The sequence below is a fragment of the Protopterus annectens genome, chromosome 16.part0 (genome assembly GCF_019279795.1).
Source record: "Protopterus annectens isolate FY-2018-M chromosome 16.part0, PAN1.0, whole genome shotgun sequence".
NCBI classification, from domain to species: domain Eukaryota; kingdom Metazoa; phylum Chordata; order Ceratodontiformes; family Protopteridae; genus Protopterus; species Protopterus annectens.
The window spans coordinates 197,681,407-197,701,624 of record NC_056750.1 but is presented as its reverse complement, the minus strand read 5'-3'; the positions used below and the strand labels follow the sequence as shown (position 1 = coordinate 197,701,624).

The 20,218-nt window shown below is 40.8% G+C and overlaps 1 protein-coding gene across 1 annotated transcript in view; it reads left to right on the top strand.

The window, feature by feature from the left end:
* LOC122790866 (rho guanine nucleotide exchange factor 40-like) overlaps positions 1-20,218 on the top strand; it is a 1,619,416-nt gene that overhangs the window by 1,485,957 nt on the left and 113,241 nt on the right. The window contains exon 18 of the mRNA XM_044058526.1: positions 4,693-4,863. Within this exon, the coding sequence (XP_043914461.1) occupies positions 4,693-4,863 (171 nt within the window). The remainder of the gene's footprint in view (positions 1-4,692; positions 4,864-20,218) is intronic.

The window sequence follows — 20,218 nt, the reverse complement described above, 5'->3', positions numbered from 1 at the left end:
CTGGACGACTGCCTTATTCATGCAGAAAGCAAGGACATTCTTTTAAAGCATCTGGCATTTGTCAAACACCTTCTAAGTTGCTTAGGGTACACAGTAAACGAAATCAAAATCAAAACTAGTGCCCTCACAAGACATAATATTCCTGGGTGCCAGCTTGAATACAACGGCCCAGATGGCTTATCTCATGCCATACAAACAACGACAGCTGTTTCATTCCTTCAAAATAATGGCAACAAAGACCCAACTCCCTGCAAGAAAAATTCTGCAGGCCTTGGGATTCATGGCATCTTGCATACTACTAATACCATTTGCAAAACTGCATATGAGGAAATTACAATGGTACCTGAAAAGTGTATGGACTCAGCACAGGCACAGCTTGGAAACAATGATACCACTCATTCCCTGCTTTCAACAGGAGTTTCTATGGTGGGCACAGGCATGTCACCTCAACAATTGTCAGCCTTTCACCTTACCCACAGCCAGGCAGACTGTGACAACAGATGCATCCGACTATGCCTGGGGAGCACACATGGCAGGGCAGTGCATTCAGGGCAAATGGACTGCAGATCAGAGGCATCTGCATATCAATCAAAAAGAAATGCTAGCAGTACAGAATGCCCTAACAGCTTTCAAGGACCTTCTACACCCAGGACAACTAATAATAAAGACGGACAATACCACAGTCATGTGGTACATAAACAAGCAAGGGGGCACACATTCCTACCCTCTATGCAGGCAAGCAATGACCTTGTGGAACACTGCACTGTCTTACCAGGTTCAATTACAAGCACAATTCCTGCCAGGAAAGAAAAACACATTGGCAGACTACCTAAGCAGAAACATCATGGATCCACACGAATGGAAACTAGACCCACAAGTATTTGCAATGATAGCTCAAAGATGGGGACGCCCAGACATAGATCTGTTTGCAAGCCCCCACAACCATCAGCTTCAAAAATTTTGCACAGGGACCTTCCATCCACTAGCTTGGAAAGTGGACGCCCTCTCATTCAGTTGGAAAACATTAACAGTGTATGCCTTCCCTCCACTGCCTCTTCTAGCAAAGGTACTGCTGAAAGTCAGATTAGAGAGGCCACAAATGATACTCGTTGCACCAGACTGGCCATGCTAGCATTGATATCCAATTTTAAGGAACATGGCCCACGGCCCACCATGGATTTTGCCACAAATTCCTCACCTGCTCACCCAGCGAGACAATCAGATTCTACACAGCCAGCTCAAGACTTTAAACCTGGCTGCATGGCAAATTACCTAAACAACCAGCCAACACCTTTATCCAAAGCAGTTATGGATGTCATTCTGGAGGCCAGGAGGCCCAGCACCAGGAAAACATATTCAGACAAATGGAAAAGATTTTGCGCCTGGAACCAGGCTAAAGGCCTAAATCCCCTTGATCCAAACATCCCTCAGATTCTACAATATTTAACTGAGATGTTACACAAAGGACTTTCCTTTTCATCTATTAACATCCACGCCTCAGCCATTTCAGCTCATTACAGCACGGATCCTCCTTTATTCTCACATCCACTCTTAAGACAGTACCTCAGCGGAGCTAAGAAGGTAAGACCGCCAAGGTGAGCTCCAACACCTACTTGGGATCTCAACTTTGTTCTGGAAAAGCTTACATTGCCGCCCTTTGAACCAGTCTTTTCAGCTGATTTAAAATTTTTCTCATGGAAAACTGCCCTACTACTAGCAATAACCTCAGCTAGAAGAGTCTCAGAGCTACAGGCACTAATGGCAGTGGAACCTTTCCTCATTTTTCATCAAGACAGAGTCTCTCTATGAACTAATCCTTCCTTTATGCCAAAGGTGGTATCCATTGTGGCCCTAAACCAAACCATTCACTTGTCCACCTTCTTCCCAAATCCCCAGAACAAAGGAGAAAAACTCCTGCACACTTTGGACATTCACAGGCAATTACGTTACTACTTGGATAAAACTAAGGCTTTCAGAAAAACTGACCATCTTTTTGTAGCCTATGCTACAGGACCACAAGGAAAAGCTATCTCAAAACGGACCTTTTCTAAATGGATAGGGCATTGCATAACATTCTGCTACACACATTATGGGAAACCAGTACCTGCTAACATTAGGTTCCACTCCACCAGGGCTACAGCTACATCAGCAGCCTTTCTCAGGGGAGTGCCAACCAAGGATATTCTGGAAGCTACTACTTGGAGTTCAGTGCACACCTTCACCAAGCACTATCACTTACCTCTATACTCTAAGACTAGAGCTGGTTTTGCCACTACAGTTTTGCAGGGCTTACTAGCTTCTTCTAACCCTGTTTGACTCCACCTCCCATCCTTAGCTTTGGGATTCAACCCAAGTGTGATGACTGCAGCAGGGTAACACGATGAACATAGTACAGTTTTGTACCTACCATAAATGTAGATGTTCAAGTGTTCACCCTGCCGCAGTCCAGGTTACCGTCCCTCCATCACCTCTGAACTAGCTGAACTTATCTCTACCACTCTATCCTATGCTACCTCTGTGGTGTATTTGCTTGTGCCTAAGGGTATTGTTTTATTTTTATATAGCTATATGTATATATATATATATATATATATACATAGATATATATATATATATATATATATATATATATTTTTTTTTTTTTTTGCCTACCTATTGGGGGCGCCTGTCATCTGGGGCAAGAAAAACTGAAGAAAATGGCGTTGGATGCCACTTATATACCCCTGGCGCACTGACATCAGGGAAGTAGCGACAGCAACCGATGCCGGACCAATACTTTGGAATTCGGGCCGACTGCGGGACCGCCTGATGGCAGGATAACCCAAGTGTGATGACTGCAGCAGGGTGAACACTCGAACATCTACATTGATGGTAGGTACAAAACTGTACTTTACAGTTACAGTAACTCATGTTCCAATTCTCCAAATCAGTTAGTCGATGCTCTGAGCAAAATGCCAGAAATCTCATAAATAAAATAAATGTAACTTTTCTAAACTTGGAGGATATTTTTTTAACAAAAAAAATCTTTATTAAATGTTCACGTGTGACATAAACAATCTTATATTTATCTAAGTGAAAATAAACCATAATGACACAGTCTCAGTTGCAAACATTACAAACCATGCCAACACAACTGTAGCTGCAAACATTATACCTCACTTTTAAATATATCCAGCCACTGTCAGTCAAACATTACATAGCTCATTCAAATCATGCCTTCTTTTAAACCTTGTTCCTCCTCTGCATGTATTGATCCCACATTTCCCATTTTTACCTATGTAATTTGCTTCTATTCTTTTCCAAAGATCACAGCACCAGTTGTTTTATCTCTATTTCTACCTTCGTTACTTCCAGTAAAGTTGGTTAGACTTTGATTTCCATAAGATTGGAGGATATTGATAGCTGTACCACTCCTGAAAGACAGAGACATGCTGACAAGATATTGCTCCTCAGTTTAACTTTGATTACCCATATTCCATGGAAAGAATGTACAATCACAGAGTATTGCTGTAAATTCTGTTACCCTCGCCTGCTCTAAAGCTACCTTTTTATGACTTCTGCAAACCTTTTTAACTTCCCTGTATGCAACTCAGTTATTGGGTGATTAGAAAAATAGAAAGAAGCACATGTAAAAGGTACTTAGAAGCTTCCCTGCCTTCTGATTGTAAAGTTGCAGTAGGAACAAGCAGCAAAGGCGTGATCTACTTGAGCTATATTTGTAGAATGATTGGGTTGTGTACAGAAGAAGAGAAGGCATTTACAAGTGAAATCTGCATTGCACATCCCAGAAAAAAATATTTTAACCTTGCAGTCCCTTGGCTGATAAATTAGTAGGTTATATTGCAAAGGAAAAGTATGCAGATTAGGGGAGTGCTCTGATTTGTAGGTATTGTCTGTCCAGTTTGCCTCATAAAGTGTAACTCTGCAAGTTGTTAACACCATGCTGTTGTAATGAACATGAGCAACTTTTAAATAATAATAATAATAATACAATTTCAACTATTTTCATAAATAAAAGGGTATCATTTTATGTACTATTGATAACTTCCATACTTTTCTTTTAAAGCTGCTATTTAATACCTCATTGAGAAGTTCCATGATTTATTACATAGTAATTTATTGCATTTTTTTATTGTAAGATTATTCTTAGACACTATTACGTTGTTTATTTTTTTGTCATAACTATTCCATTTATTTGTATTCTGCATTATTAAATTGGGATATGTTACCTCACATCACACAGTGATTCTCTTCCATACAGCATCATTTTCTTGATGAAGTGTTTGAAATGCACATTAACCTCTTACCATATCAGTGCACCAATATTCCTTCTGGTTTTCCCAGAAATGTGATTTCTCTAATAGCCTATTAGTGTTCAATATACTATACTCGCCGTTTATGTTGTGATGTGGATTTCGACACAGTTCGGTATGGTGTAATTGCAAACTCTGCCCTTTGAGGTCAGGTTTCTTCAGTAGGCTTGTTAAGAATGTGCGCACTTTTGTATCTACAAATTGATGGGATGGGTTTTCTCAGCCAATTTGCACCCTCAGTCTGAATTATCTAAAATTTGTTATCCATCAGAGGAATGTACTGCTTATCAGCTACACCAGTTCTCCTACCAGTTAGGTTAGATTGTTCATAATTCAAAGAACAATACAGTTTACCACATCTCTTTTTTCTTGCTTCTAGATTGACCTTAAGGAGCAGGGTCAATTGATCCATCATGATGACTTCACAGTCTGGTATGGAAGAAAAAAAATTGTGCGGCATATCTTCCTCCTAGAACAACTCATCCTCTTTACAAAGCTGAAGCAGACAGATGGAAAGACAGACGCATATACCTACAAACATTCATTTAAGGTAGGTGTTTGGAAAAATAGCAAAAAGTGATCATTATAAGAAGAATTAAGTATGGGATCAGCAAAGCAAGGTTAAATTGAAATGACCGACAATATTCAGGTAGCAGAAACTCAACAAATTACCACCAATTGCCATTGTAATTTTATTCTGTTGTCTGTTTGTTTGTTTGTCGGTAACTGTGCAAGTAGAGTGGGTTTGCAATCACTTGTGGCCACAAATGAAGCCAGTGGAAGGAAAACAGGTATAAATCTTATCAAAACATATTAACGAAACTAGAGTAAACAAACAATATGCATTCTAAATTCTGAGGTTAAAATGTCACTCTCTTAAAGATTTGCATATATGTTACATTCATCCTTTTTTTAGACTGGTTATGGCACAAAACATGGAATACACTGATGTATAATATTTGTATTGAATAGATATTTGCAGTGCTTTAAATTCTATTGCTGTATTGAGAAAACTTTTCTACTGTCATCAGGTAAAAAGCAAAAACACTTTTTTACAGCAATAATAACACCATATTGATTAGATTAATGTAATACTTTTTGTCTTTGAAAATATTTTACTAGCTGTTTGGCCATCTGAGCAATCTTCCAAACCTCAAATATTTGTAGGATTTTGTTACTGGCATTCCTGATAGTGAGACACCAGGAACTTCTTCAGATAATACATCAACAAACAATGTTCAGGATGTTTTCAGTGAAGATGCACTTCAATGTAATTATTTTCTCCCAATGGATAGACCAGTTGGAACATCTGTTTAGATGGGTCTCTGGTTGTTTCTTTGATTACTTCAGGTGAGATGACATTACAGACAGTATGTGTATGCAATACAGTTATCTTAAGTTATTTTTGGACAAATATCTCATGATTTTTGCCTGAGCAACATTTCAACCCCATTAAAAACAGTAAATGATCTCGGTTGTCCGACCTGGTTCACAACTCTTTCTAATTGTGTCTCTTTGGAACCGTTCTATATTTTCACCATGATTCTGTCTAAACTGGTTTCGGTCTGTCTTGTACGTGACCCAAATTCTTAGGTGTAGGAATTCTACTGTTTGATTTGTGACCCATAACTACGTGATCTGGGCTAGATCTTCATTTGCAATGTTTGGCAATGTAACAGTCACTGCTTATGCTCTAATATTTCTTCATGAGGCCTTTAACAGTCTGCGCAGTCATGTCAACTTGAGCATTATACTGTAGGTACTTAGAACCAGAGGTCACATGTTAACATTTCCATTTGCTTCAAAAAAAATCTTCAGAATTCCCTGCTTTCACAGAGCAGATGCCTGTCAGATGTTATTTATATCTGGCATTGCACGTCTTGAAAACATAGCTTTTAGTGCATTAATAAGCCTCTTTTAATATTACAACCTCTGAAAACACACAATAATAATCAAACAAGATGAAATACATGCAGTTGTCAAATTGAAAAAAGTATTTTGCAACCGTATTCTGTTGTCTTCCCGGAAATATATAGAAAAGCATGCATTTCTCTTGGTTTGTTACTTACCATACAATTCTGAGTTTTTGTTCTGTTTACATGGGCAGTTTTGGCTAATACAGTACATCATTCACTCTTCCTGTACATATCACAGTTTAAAAGTGTTACTCATTACTTTTTGCCAACATTATTCCTTACCTGATTGGATACTATTCATTTATCAGCCTTAAACACAGAGCCTTGCGTGCAGTTTCTTTCCTTTGAATGAAAAGTGCAGCTGGTTTTCTTTACTTCTCAAAACACATGCATTACTGGAACACTTTTTGTATGCTGGTGAAACTCTAATCTTTTCAGTTAGTCAACTTCCAGTTCATCACCAAGAAAACCCTGTAAAATGTAAGCAACGAACAAGATCAGCTACATGCCTTTTTTTTTTTTAATCTGGCTTCTACTTATCAACTAAATCATACAGCTGTGATCACAGCATTCACTCTTGTCATGTTGATACTTTGTACAATTACTTGTTAAGTATACACTGTAATGAAGTAAAACTTTTTCCCACGAATGTAGTCCTAAGACCTCTGACAACTATCTAATATGGCAAGAAGCTCTTTTTTTATCTTTGCAGGTATTTTTCTGACATTCTGTCAAGAATCTGTATTCATAAATAAATGGTTTATCTTCTTCACAATCACTGAACTACTTACATTCTGGTCTGTTATCGTCTCTTAATATAATTTACTTATTTACATCACAATACTTTAATTTAGCCACATCTATTACTAAATGGTGAAACATTTCAAAGCTCTACTTTGCTTTATACTGCTGTACCATTTCTTATCTTATTTCACTGATTTCCTTAATGCGTTCAACATTTTAAGAATAAACATTGAAACTTAAAGAATAATAACAAAGAACTTTATGAGAGCTTACTTACTCTAATGTAGCTGTGGCATGGTGACAGGGTTAACTGCAAACAATGATGCACTGAAGCCACAAGCGTGAGGAGCCTGTTAAATTTATTGATGCCAGTTAAAAACTTTTACAAAAAATGCTCCATCAGGCAGCAATGCTTACATACATATTAATCACATTAATGACATCAATCAGTCACATGATCACTGTTTCATTTCCTGTCTGTTCAATTATTCATTTAAATATATTTCACCTCCCCTCATCACTTTTGTAATTTGTAATACTGCAGTGTCAGTCTCACACTCTAGTCTTTGCCACAGCTGTTGGAACTTCTCTAAGCACAGCAGGTTTTATCTGTTCGAATCTTGTAGAATCTTGATAAGTTTCACTGAGTCTAGTAGAATCTACTACGGTCCTGTTGAACTCTTGTACAACCTTGTATATTCTTGAAAGCCTAGGATAGTCATTTTAGAGTCATACACAGTTGTGTTTAATCTATATAGTATTATTGAGTCTTGTAAAGTTTTATAGTGTCTTGTAAAATCTTGTTGATCCCTGCATAGTCCTATATTTCGTCGAATAAGGCTTCAAAAGCCTTAAGATCTTGTAAATCATACAACAATTGTAATTTCTTGCTGTATATTATGTAACTCACAGAACATTAACATAAATGTTTATATGTGTATTTTAATCTTTATATCAAGTTGTGGATCTTTACTCCCCAGGCCTCCGCTGAAAATGGGTTATGTAACCCAGTTGGACTATCCCGGTTAACAAATGTCAATAAATAAATAAAATAATTAATTTTAACATTATAAAACATAATAAACTCCATTCTATCTTATATAATTACATCAAGACCAGGACACCTATGTGCCCTAAACCTACTTATCAATTTATATTCTGCACTTTCTGTGTTTACTACAATGTCACCTCCCCCCTAATCTGTTCTTTTGTAAGTTGTAATACTGCTAACTTAAAGGTGCGTTGTGAATCAGTATCTTTTATGTTTATATAAAGCATTAGTCTTTATTTCCCTTCTGATATCTGATATATGATCCCCATTCTTTCTTCTAATTTTCTGTTTGTTTTGCCTGTATAAAATGTCTCATATATTTCACATTGTGCCATGCAAATGATGTTTTCAATATTGCAACTGGCAATGTTTTCTTAGAAAGTGGATATACAAATTGTTTAATTTTTATTTATGCATTTACAAAAATTAAATTTTTATATGTAATGTGTTCCTTTTCTATCACTCTTCTTTGTATAGAAATGTGGGACCTGTTATTGTTTGTTCTCTTAGTTGTGGTACATTATTTAAAATATGCCAATGTTTCTTAATAATAGCTTTAATTTGTTCAGGTCTTCTGTCTTGCATTAGCATGCATCTCACTCTGTTTAATTCCTCATTCTTTTCTGTCTGATGTTTATATGCTGCCCTGGGTGCAAAATGTTAGGGAGATGTGCTTGGCCATCTGATCCTGATCGGTCTTTAGTGCATACTGGGTTTTAAATACCAGTATTGCCTTTGTGGTCATACCTGAGCTTGTAGCACTCTGTGTGTGTCGCCTAAACTGCAGCAATTGTATAGTGCTGAAGTTTCCATCTTCTTTCGCAATGCCATGGTTCACTGTATACTGGTGGATTGATTGCTTCATTCTTTATGATCTGCTGTGTTGTGTATTAAGTACAATTCCTCATGCAGGGAACTTTATGGTTTTTCAATTTTGAAGTCCATTATATGGCATTAATTCACTGCAACAACTTCATGACTTTCTGTCAGTGGGTAAAATCAGTGTGAATTATCTAAGGTACAGACATCAGATTTTGCTCTCTTTGGTCATGATTGATGGTATTTCGACATCAAATTAAGACTCTTTGCAAAGCTCTGTAGATTGTCATATCCCCCAACATTAAGACTTTAACAAAGTTAATAACATTACCAGCTAAGTTCATCACCTCTGTCATCAGGCCCTTGAATTAATTCAGTGCACTTTCCATATCCACAAACACGTATTTTCATCATGATAAATCTTGGCCTCTTCAGTGCTTGCACTGCACCGTATGTTTCCAAACACAGTAATAAAGTTGCGATCCAAATGTTTATTTTGTGCTTCTCTACAAACAAATATATGTAACCTAATCATGTGACACACTGTAGAAGCCCCAAACTTGGTGCTTGTTTTGCCTCTGCTTTATTTAGTCCATATAGGTTATATATAATGTAATTACTGAGTGACTGTTTCTGAACAGGTAAATCCCATGTTTTGCATCAGTGCTTACTGTAGGGTATATGTTTTGGAACAAGACTCACCCTTCTTACAGAAGGAATAACAAAGCTCGACACTTTTCCCCTCCATATCAATGATTGACTAAACACTCTTGCCAACTCAGGCTGCATTTTAGTCCATGTTTTGTACTTCCTTTGATAGCTATATGTTATAAGCTGGTATTATGCAAGATCTGACATGAAGCAGTAGAGTTGTTAATAAATATGGATATGACCTCACAGCCACCAGTGGTCCTGAATGTGTATTACGTGCAGTATCATGATAAGGAAAGACTGTTGTCATTGTTCTGAAACCAAGTCTCAGTAACTAGAGGCTGAGATAAGCTTGTATTTTAGACATTTTGTTGTTTAAGCTCCTAGCACTGAGAAGAGCAACCCTGATATTGTAGGAATTGCACACAAGTATGCTTATAAGATGAATATTGCCTTAAAAGACATTATGGGCAAGTAAAGATTCTATCCAATATACAAAACCAAAACAATATGACAAGCAGCTCACATTATCATTTACAAATTAGAGTCACTTGACCATCTGGTGCCAGGCAGGCACACACACTGGCTCTACCTAGAATGACACCAGCTATCAAGCCTATAGTTCTTCACAGTTATTTTATGGTGAACATAGGCACCAGTCTTGGTGAGGGAAGAATGCTCATCTTCTTCACAGACATAGATTGTGAGGTCACTTGTGTTTTACTGCATCTTTCTTAGGCTAGAGTGGCTTAAGTCATCCACCTCCATAAGGTCATCCCCATATTTAATACAGTGAAGGGGAAACTGTGCTACTGTTGGCCGAAGGAGAAGAAGAGAAGGAAGGCATGCCCAGAGGCAGGAGGAGAGGAGGAAAGTTAGGGGTGTGGAGGTGAGGGTAGGAACTTTGAATGATGGCAGTATGACTGGTAAAGGGAGAGGGCTAGCTGATATGATGGAGAGAAGGAAGGCTGATATATCGTGCATGCATGAGACCAGATGGAAGGAGAGTGTTGCTCGTCTCTCTAAACTTAAAAGACAAGCAGGCAGGGTGGTTCGTTTAAGATGCTTTATTATATGGAAATGCATCAGGAATCAGGATGGATAGCAGCATGAATACATATAAACAAACTAATCATCAGACAGAGCTTACATACATACATGTTTTCATCTCAACAAATAACTATAAAATGGCAGTCAGGCTTGCACGTGCTCAGTATTTATACACTTGTACAAGCCCTTGAATAGCCTCTTAAAGAGACATGCACACATTGATCTACATCCTCCCTCTTAAAAAAGATTGCCCTTTATCAAAATAACATTGCAATTAGACATGCATCAACATAGACATTCAGAACCAAACACAATGCTCATGTCAGAGTTGCCGTGTATCTGAAACATGGTGTGGAGATGCAACCAGATCTTGTTACATAACAATCAGGACTGAGTTTAGCAACAGGACCATCTTCGGTTTACAGCTTGTATCAGGAACTTCAGTATTCATCACAGGAATAGGGATACCCTATGGAACTTCCACTGGAACTGGAACACCAACAACTCACACTGAGAAAGAGTCTTTCTCACAGGCTGTATGCTGTGGCACAGGTTTGGACACCGGTATCAAATGCTTCTGATTCCACCTGAAAACTGCTCCTTGTGATTCCACAATGTAGGATCTCCACTCTGGACAGATGATGCCCTTCTATTCCAGTGTTGCAGTATTCTGCTTGTGGGTTTACACTTCTTCCTTTCCAGTTTGTCCAGCCAGGTTTCCAAAGAATTTCAGTCCCTCTTGGTGCATTAGACGTCTGACATGGCTACTGGAACGTGGGCCATAAAAGTGACATCTGCACGCACCAGCCTTCAGAATTATTCAGCCACCAGTCGTACACCAAGTGCTCCTGCTTTTCGCAGATGCCAGATCAAATTAAAGTTCAGATAAGTACCACGTTGGGGATTTCTTCATTCCTTGTTAAATTGTATAGATTCTTCATGTCATCCATTAAGGGCAAGTGTAAGTGTGGTTGCCAGATTCCACACAAAGACTCCCACGTCCTCTTTTGCCTAGGCAAGGAACATGACCACATGAACTTTGCCATTTGCCGTTCATTTGTCCCGAAGACCGTACATTGCCATCTACAGGCCCTTCGCCTTTATCTGGAGAATCAGCATTTAAAGCAGTTAGCGTTAGGGATGGAGGCCATTTCTGAAGCCCCATCTGAACCACCTAGAAAAAGGCCAAGGCCTTGTGGCTCTTGACATCTGCTGTGCCTCTTGCTGTCATACCTCAGCCTGTAGCCGATGTTAGCTTAGTTGAGGATCCGGCATCCGCCGGTGTAGATAAAACAGATACCTCTGAGGAAGCCACACAATCTCGAGCGGACGACACGTCCAGAGAGGATTTACCAGCACCTGCCCTGGATGCCGGGAGGTCCAGCATTCACTCTGGGCCCATCGGATTCCGCCACCTCTGTCCCGATGCCAGACCCTAGGCCTACCACCTCTCTCACTCATACTAGGCCATCTAAAAAGAAACAAAAAACTAGACACCTTACTCCAGCTTCTGAATCCTTGCCTGATTGGCAGGATTTCAGTCAGAACTTATTCAATATGTTCATGAGCCTTAGGCCTTCTGCTGACCTCTCTGTCTCTGCACCTCCTCTACTTAGCCCTAGGCCCCACTCTGAAAGGAGGGCAGACCAGGCCGAAGAAGAAGTAGATTCTGATTCCTCTGAGGACTCTGTCATATTCTTCCCAGATTTCATCCCCCTGGGATATGGATCCCCTGATGAAGGCTCTTGTCGATTTAACCTATGGGGAAACCATAAATATGATGAAAGACCACTTTAAGTGGCAATGCTCGGATATGACTGAAGTACAAAAAAGATTTTGTGATTTAATTCAAATGGACTCTCCTAGTCCTTCAGCAATCCCTCCCATCCAACCTGCCTTCTTAGGTGCTTTGCCTCCACTTCCATCTGTCCAGACTCACAGCCTCCTGCTCCACATAGGGCAGACAGGCTTTACAAAGTGCCTGATTCAGAAAAATTTCTCTTCAAATGTCCAAGCCACTATCTCCATTTCTTCAGATGAGGCTTCTAAGCTCCTTCCAACCACCACCATCCTCACTGCTGACAAGGACAGCAGAACTATGGAGAGACTAGGTAAGAAGATTTACACTTCTTCCATTCTCTCCTTCAGGGCAATCCACTACCAGATACATATGACTAAATATCCCCTAGCTCTTCTGGAGAAAGCATCTAAGGAAATGCAAGACATTCCTGACTGTGCAGTCAAAGCCTCTGACTTTCTTGTTGGCACGCATCTCTCAGGTAAATAAGCATTCATTAAGATGCAGCTATGATGAGGCAGAGGCCTCTGCCAAGTCAGCTGCATTAGCTTCGGTACTTAGGAGATATTCTTGGCTGCGGCTGCATCCCCTCCCAGATGACTTCTGGGCAAAACTGCTGGACGCCCCTCTTGACAATTCAGCCCTGTTTAGCACAAAGCTTGCTGACCTATTTAAATCTCTGTAACAAAAAAGGAAAGGAATTGCAGGATTTAAAGTACCTTCTGGTTTCTTCTGTTCCTAAGTTTCAGAGAAACTATCCAACCAAAACTCAATTCATCAGAAAATCCACTAGGCCTTCAGCCCCTCCTAGGTCTAGGAGAGCACCTAGAAGGTAACTTAGCCAGGCTAGACCTTCTCAGACCTCCAGCCAAAGGCCTCCCTTTCTAGACAGGGCAGGTAGTATCTGACTACCTGACAATCCTTCAGCACCCTCCCCCTCCGTCTGTTCCCCTATCCACCCGCCTCTCTCACTGTCTCCCAGGGTGGTCCCTCATAACCACAGACAAGTGGGTGCTATCCATCATCCAAAATGGATACTTCATGTCCTGGCACACCCCACCCACAAAGCTAGGAATCTCTCTTCCATCTCCCAACCAAATTCAGGCCCTCCATCAGGTACTACATTCACTACTGACTCAAGGCACCATAGAACCAGTACCCAGACCAGAAAAAAGAAAAGGATTCTACTCAAGAATATTCCTGGTCCCAAGAAAGGAAGGACCATGGAAGCCCATCTTAGATCTCTCCCATCTCAATCTCTTCCTATGGGTACCCACCTTCAGGATGTTAACTCATCCTACCCTTTTCCCTCTCATCCTTCCTCAGGCCTTCATGGCCACTCTCGACATAAAAGATGCCTACCTTCACATTCCCATAAAGCACACCTTCCACAAAAACCTCAGGTTCATGGTAGGCTCTTCCCACTATCAGTTCTGTGCCTTGCCCTTTGGGCTCTCTACTTCCCCCAGGATCTTCAGAAAATGCCTGGCTCCAGTCGTCGCTCATTACAGAGCAAAAGGTATCCAACTATTCCCATACCTGGATGACCTCCTTATTCAGGCAGAAGACAGGGCAACACTTCTAAACCACTCCCAAAACCTCCAAATTCTTTTTCAGTCTTTGGGTTTCATGATAAATTACCCCAAATCTCACCTCTAGCCCACACAGGACATTGTTTTTGTGGGTTGCAGGATCAAGACAGACCTCATGAAGGCCTTCCTCCCACCAGAGAAAGTGGAATCCCTTTCTCACCACCTCCTGACAGCTCTACAAGCTACAGAGCTGACTGCAAGACAATTCCTCAGATTGCTAAGTTACATGGCAGCTACTATCCCCATGCTGCCCCTAGCAAGGATGCACATGACAAAACTACAGTGGTACCTGCGGTCAGTATGGACCCAACACTCTCACCCTCTAGAGTTCAGAATCTCACTGCTCCCCTGCCTACACCAGGAACTGAAATGATGGCTAACTCAGATAGTACAGAATCCATGTATCCCACTTACCACCCCCTCCCCCTCCCAGACCATGCACACAGATGCCTCAGATCTGGGCTTGGGAGCCACTCTGGGGACAAGGAAAGTACAAGGTTTGTGGACAGATAGACACAAATGAGACCATATAGACATAAGGGAAATGAGAGCCATTCTCCTTGCCCTACAGGCATTCCTTCCCTACCTAGACCAGGGACTTCTAAAGATATTCACAGACAACACCACAGTGCTCTGGTATCTGAACAAGTAGGGGGGAACCAAGTCCTACCTCCTATGCAGACTAGCTCTGCAGGTACGGGACCTAGCAACCTCTCAGGGGATTTCCCTCCAGGCAGCTTACATTCCATCCCTGCACAACTCCCAGGCAGACCACATAAGCAGAACCATCTCAAACAACCATGAATGGATGCTGCAGAGAGATGTATTCCTAGATCTGGTCCACAGGTGGGGTATTCCACAAATAGACCTGTTCACCTACTCCATAAACAGGCAACTTCCTGTGTACTGCACCAGGACACTAGACCCCAAGGCACTAGCAACAGATGCCTTCTCAATAACATAGAAGGGAAAATTCCTGTATGCATTTCCCCCCTTCCCACTCATTCAAAGGGATTTAGCAGGATTCACCTAAAATCTTGTTGGTGACTCCCTACTGGCCATGACAGCATTGGTTCCCCCCTTCTCTTACACCTGTCCAAGGGCATTCACCACAAGTTACCTCCCTCAGTGGACCTAATCACACTGGAAAAGGGGAGCCAGATCCACCCACAGTGGCAATCCCTCGACCTCACACTGTGGCAGATAGGGTTCTGATTCCCTTCTGACACCTTTACAACAAGGACATGCTCACTGTCCTGCAGGAGGCCAGGAAGCCTAACACTAGAAAATCTTGTATCTCAGAATGGAAAAGGTTTTCCATCTGGTGTCACAAAAGATGGTTGGATCTGCTGGGAAAGTGATGTACCTCTAATCCTGTCATACCTGTGTGAGCTTATGCAGACAGGTTTGTCTTATTCCTCCTTGAAGGCACACCTGTCTGCCATCTCTGCCCCCCCCCCCCATGGATCCACCCCTTACCTCCAGGCTTACCGCCAAACTTTTTCTCAAAGGGGTCCTGCACATGAGGCCTCCCAAGAAACCCCCTCCTTGAGATCTGAACTATGTCCTAGAGAAACTGACCCTATCTCCTTTTGAGCCAGCAGACAAGGCACCCTTGAAGTTTTACACATGGAAAACTGTTTTGCTGGTAGCTCTGACTTCTGCCAGAAGGGTTTCTGAACTACAGGATCTTATGGCTAGTCCACCCTTCCTTATTTTCCACATGGACAGGGTAACCCTTAGGACATACCTGTATTTCATTTCCAAAGTAGTGAATGACTTATCCTTGAACTAGGCTATACACCTTCCCACTTTCTTTCCTAACCCACAGGGAGATAGTGAGAGAGTACTCCATTCCCTTGACGTCCATAGACAACTTATGTTTTATTTACATAAAACTGAACCATTTAGGAAATCAGACCAGCTGTTTGTCTCCTTTCACCCCAGGGCTCTGGGGAAACCTGTGAGCAAACAGACTATTTTGACCTGGATCTCTCGGGCCATTTCATTCTATTACCTGCACCATGGCAAGACCTTGCAGGCAATGTCAAAGCCCATTCCACCAGAGCTATGGCTTTGTCTGGAGCCTTCTTTAAAGGATTAGACACAAACTCTATTCTGGAGGCAGCCACTTGGTCTTCCATTCACACTTTCATCAAGCATTACAAACTGGACCATATCTGTAGGGCTAGGGCAGGTTTTTTGCCAGGGCTGTCCTTCATGGTTTCCTGGAAACTGCTACCAGACCACCTCCCATTTCTCAGTGAGCTTTGGTACTCACTCACAAGTAGAATACTGCAACGTTGGAATAGAAGGACATAGGAAAGTTGTGTAAAATCTTACCATAACCATAGATGCCCTTCTCTTCCATTGTGCAGTATTCCTTCCCACCCAGCTCCCCTCTCGTTAGACTGCACCTGCTCTCTTGGGTGATAATGGGCAACTGGTGGTCCTCAGAGTTGGCTCTGACTGGGGCTTCTTTGAGGTTCTGAGGGCTGGTGCATGCAGACGTCACTTTTATGGCCCACATTCTAGTAGCCACATAAGCCGTCTGACGCACCAAGAGGGACTGAAAATGTTTGGAAACCTGGACGGATGAACTGGAGAAGAAGAATGGTAAGCCCACAAGTAGAATACTGCAACATGGAAGAGAAAGATATCTATGGTTATGGTAAGATTTTACACAACTTTCCTTTCTTCATGACTCCAATCCGATCATAACCTTTGGACCTTTGCATTCTTACTACTTCTTCTCGTAATGGATTGAGCAGTCTGCTGGTCTTAGAGTAGTAGGACTTGGGATTAAGCACTTTTTCTACAAATTGGCTTTCAGTGACCTGTTGTTCTTGACACATGGAACCAACAATTGACTACTGATGGGTAATGTGGTTCTGGTTTGTCTCGACAGAAGTCTCTGATCTGGTGAACCAAGATGTTTATCACGAGGAATATTTCTGAGGTTCAAGAAATTTAGGAAAACATCACTGTTGTCTCATTTTGACTTCTCTAGTAACTGCTTTGCACTTTGAACTTGAACGTGCAGTTCTGCCAAACCACTGGACTGAGGATACTCTGGGCTACTCTTAACATGAGTAAAGTCCCACTGTTCTGCAAATCTTTTGAACTGTTGGCTTGTAAACTGTGTGCCATTGTCAGAAATGACTTTGTGAGGAGATCCATGTACTGCAAAATGATGCTTCGTCTTAGTAATGACAGTATTGGATTGGGAAGTAGGTCAATCTCATACCAATTGGAATAAGAGTCTACTAACACCAAATAATGTTAACCATTCCACTCAAAAACGTCAGTGGCTACTGTTGACCAAGGTAATTCAGGAATCTGATTTAGCTGGAGTGGCTCTTTCTGTTAATGTGGCTTTGTACTATTACACACCGAGCAAGATGAAAGTACTCTCTCGATATATTGTGACATAGAAAGCCAAAATATTAGTGCTCTCACCCTTCTTTTGGTAGTGTCTGCTCCTGGGTGACTTTGATGTAAGATAGTAATGTACTCCTGTTGCAAAGACTTTGGAACAATAACTTTATGACCTTTCATGACGATACCATTGTCTGATAAAATCTCATCTCTATATGGAAAATAAGGTTGTACTTCTGGAGGTAAACTATATAGCTTTGATGGCCACCCTACTCTGAGGAAGTGGTTGAACTTTTGTAAAACTGGATCTGTGGCTGTATGATCTCTGAGCTCATTAAGATGTGTGGAAGAAAAATTTCTCACCTCCATGACTTCAAAGTTAAATTGCCCATATTGTGCTGTTTAGTGGTACTTCTGGGTGATCTGGATAACTTATCAGCAAGATAAAGAAGTTTGCCTTTCTTGTAGACAAGATTGAAATGGTACTTTTGCAATTGCAGCCTCATGCATTGCAGTCTGGCAGGAACTGTATGTATACGCTTTCTCAAAGTAGTGACTAGAGACTGGTGATCTGTTTCAATCTGGATAGGTCTACCATACACATAATCATGGAACTTGGAACATGCAAACACAATTGCCAAAAGCTCTTTCTCTATCTGAGCATATTGCATTTCAGCTTGGATAAGAGTTCTGGATGCATAAGCAACAGTTTGACCCTCTTGGAGAATGACTGCTCCAAGACCAAATTTCAAAGCTTCACAAGAAAGTGTAACTGGCTTGTGGACATCATAGTATCTGAGAGTAGGTGGACTGGCAATTTTCTGTTTAAGGACATCATATGCTCTCTGGTGCTGCTCTAACCAAGACCAGGATACATCATTATGTGTCAGCTCTCTGAGCGGTGCTGATATTTGACTCAAGTCTGGAATGAACTTGCCTATGTAGTTAACCATGCCAAGAAAACTTTGCAAGGCTTGAACATTGTCTGGAGCTGGCATCTCGAGAATGGCTGTTTGCATAGAAGGGTCTGGTCATAGGACTGAACTGGTAAATAAATGACCAATGTAAGTGACTTCTACTAGCCTAAATTTGCATTTCTGTGAGTTGAACCTAAGATTCACTTGACGTGCCCTTTTTCTGAGGTTTCTGTCTTGGTCATCTTCACTATTGGCTGCTACTAGTGTGTCATCTATTATAATAGCACAAGGATACCCAGAAAAAAATTTGCTCCATTGCACGCTGAAAGACTTCACTTGCAGAATTTATCCTAAATGGCATTCTCAGAAATCTGTACCTTACAAATGGAGTAATGAAGATTTCTTATCAAGCAAAATTTGCCAAAATGAACTCTTTGCATCTAAGATGGAAAAAACAGTGGCACTTGGCATGAGAGCTGCAACGTCTTTGACTGTGTGCATTGGATGATGAGGTCTTTTTAGTGCATTGTTCAAATCTCGTGGGTCAATACATATTTTGATGTCGTCTGAACTTTTCTTATGATCTACCATCATGGACGATACCACTCTGTTGATTCACTAACTAGACAAATTACACCTTGTTGCACCTTTTTATCTAACTCGGCCTTAACTTTAGTCTGCATGGCTACTGGAACTTTTATGGCTAGCCTAATAACTGGACTGACATCTGGGTCTAACTTCATAGAGCACACAGCTGGAAGCTTGCCTAGTTTGTCTTCAAAAAGATCAGCATAGGTAGAAAAAATAGACTCTGTAAAATTATAGTAGTGGTCTTTTAAGCTAACATGATGAACTCCCTTGTTAAATGAAAGCAGTCCCATTTTCAAAGAGTCTCTGAGGCCTAATAATGACTGGACATGCCTCTAGACCACATAAAATAATAAGCTGTAGCTTCTACCTGCAGAGTAACGTGAAAGTATTACTAAGCCTTCCGTCTGAATGTCTTCAGCACCATATACAGCAAGCTTCACACACTTTGTGAAATCAAGCCTTTCACTAGCACATACACTAGCAAATGTTTCTGCTGACATAACATTGCACTTTGAGCCAGTATCATCTTTGAGCATTATGGGTTTGCCATTTATCCGAACAGTACAAAGTACTTCATTCTTGGCCCATAAATCAACTGCATTGACTGTTTCATTAAGCAGTGACACACCATCAACATAAAAAGAATGAGGCTCCGAGTTATGGCTGTCTAATTGATCAACTAATTTCTTGAAATGTTCCCTTTTAGTGAAAGTGTGTGGGCACTTTGATTTACAAAATCTTTTGAAATTATTACATTTGTGGCATTACTGACCAAAAGCTAAGCACTTTTCTCTTTTAGATTCATGATTACTACCACAGTTATGACATTTAACACTGAAATTAGATAATGGCTCATGCTTTGAGTGTGCTGACTCATTCTTATGCTTCACTGAGGCTGTGCGAACTCTAGAACTTGCTAGAAGGCTCTGGGGTTTACTTATTGGTGTGGCAGGAGCTACAGCAACTGCCATGTGCCTGGGTCTATTTCTTTTAACCAAGTGCTGCATGCCATCAACAAGAGGCTTAGAAGTTACTGGCAACATGCCTTTCTCAATTATCATCATATTAATGTGCTTTTCTATGAGCTTGTATAGCTGACAAATCTCAGTGGTCTTATTCAAAGTTAAATCACTGTCACAAAGCAAAATCTTTCTCACAGCATCATCTTTAATACTACACACAAGTCTTTCCTTTATCGGCTCATCTCTTAAATAACCAAATCTACAGGTTTTAGCTTTATTTCTCAAGTCAGTTATATATGCAGCAAAAGTTTCACGTGGCTTTTGATCCCTTGTGTAAAATAAGTGCCTCTCCATTGTAATGTTGGTCTGGGGGTTACACATTTCTCTAAATTTACATTTTAAGCACTCAGGCCTTCCCTTGACTCAGCCTGTACAA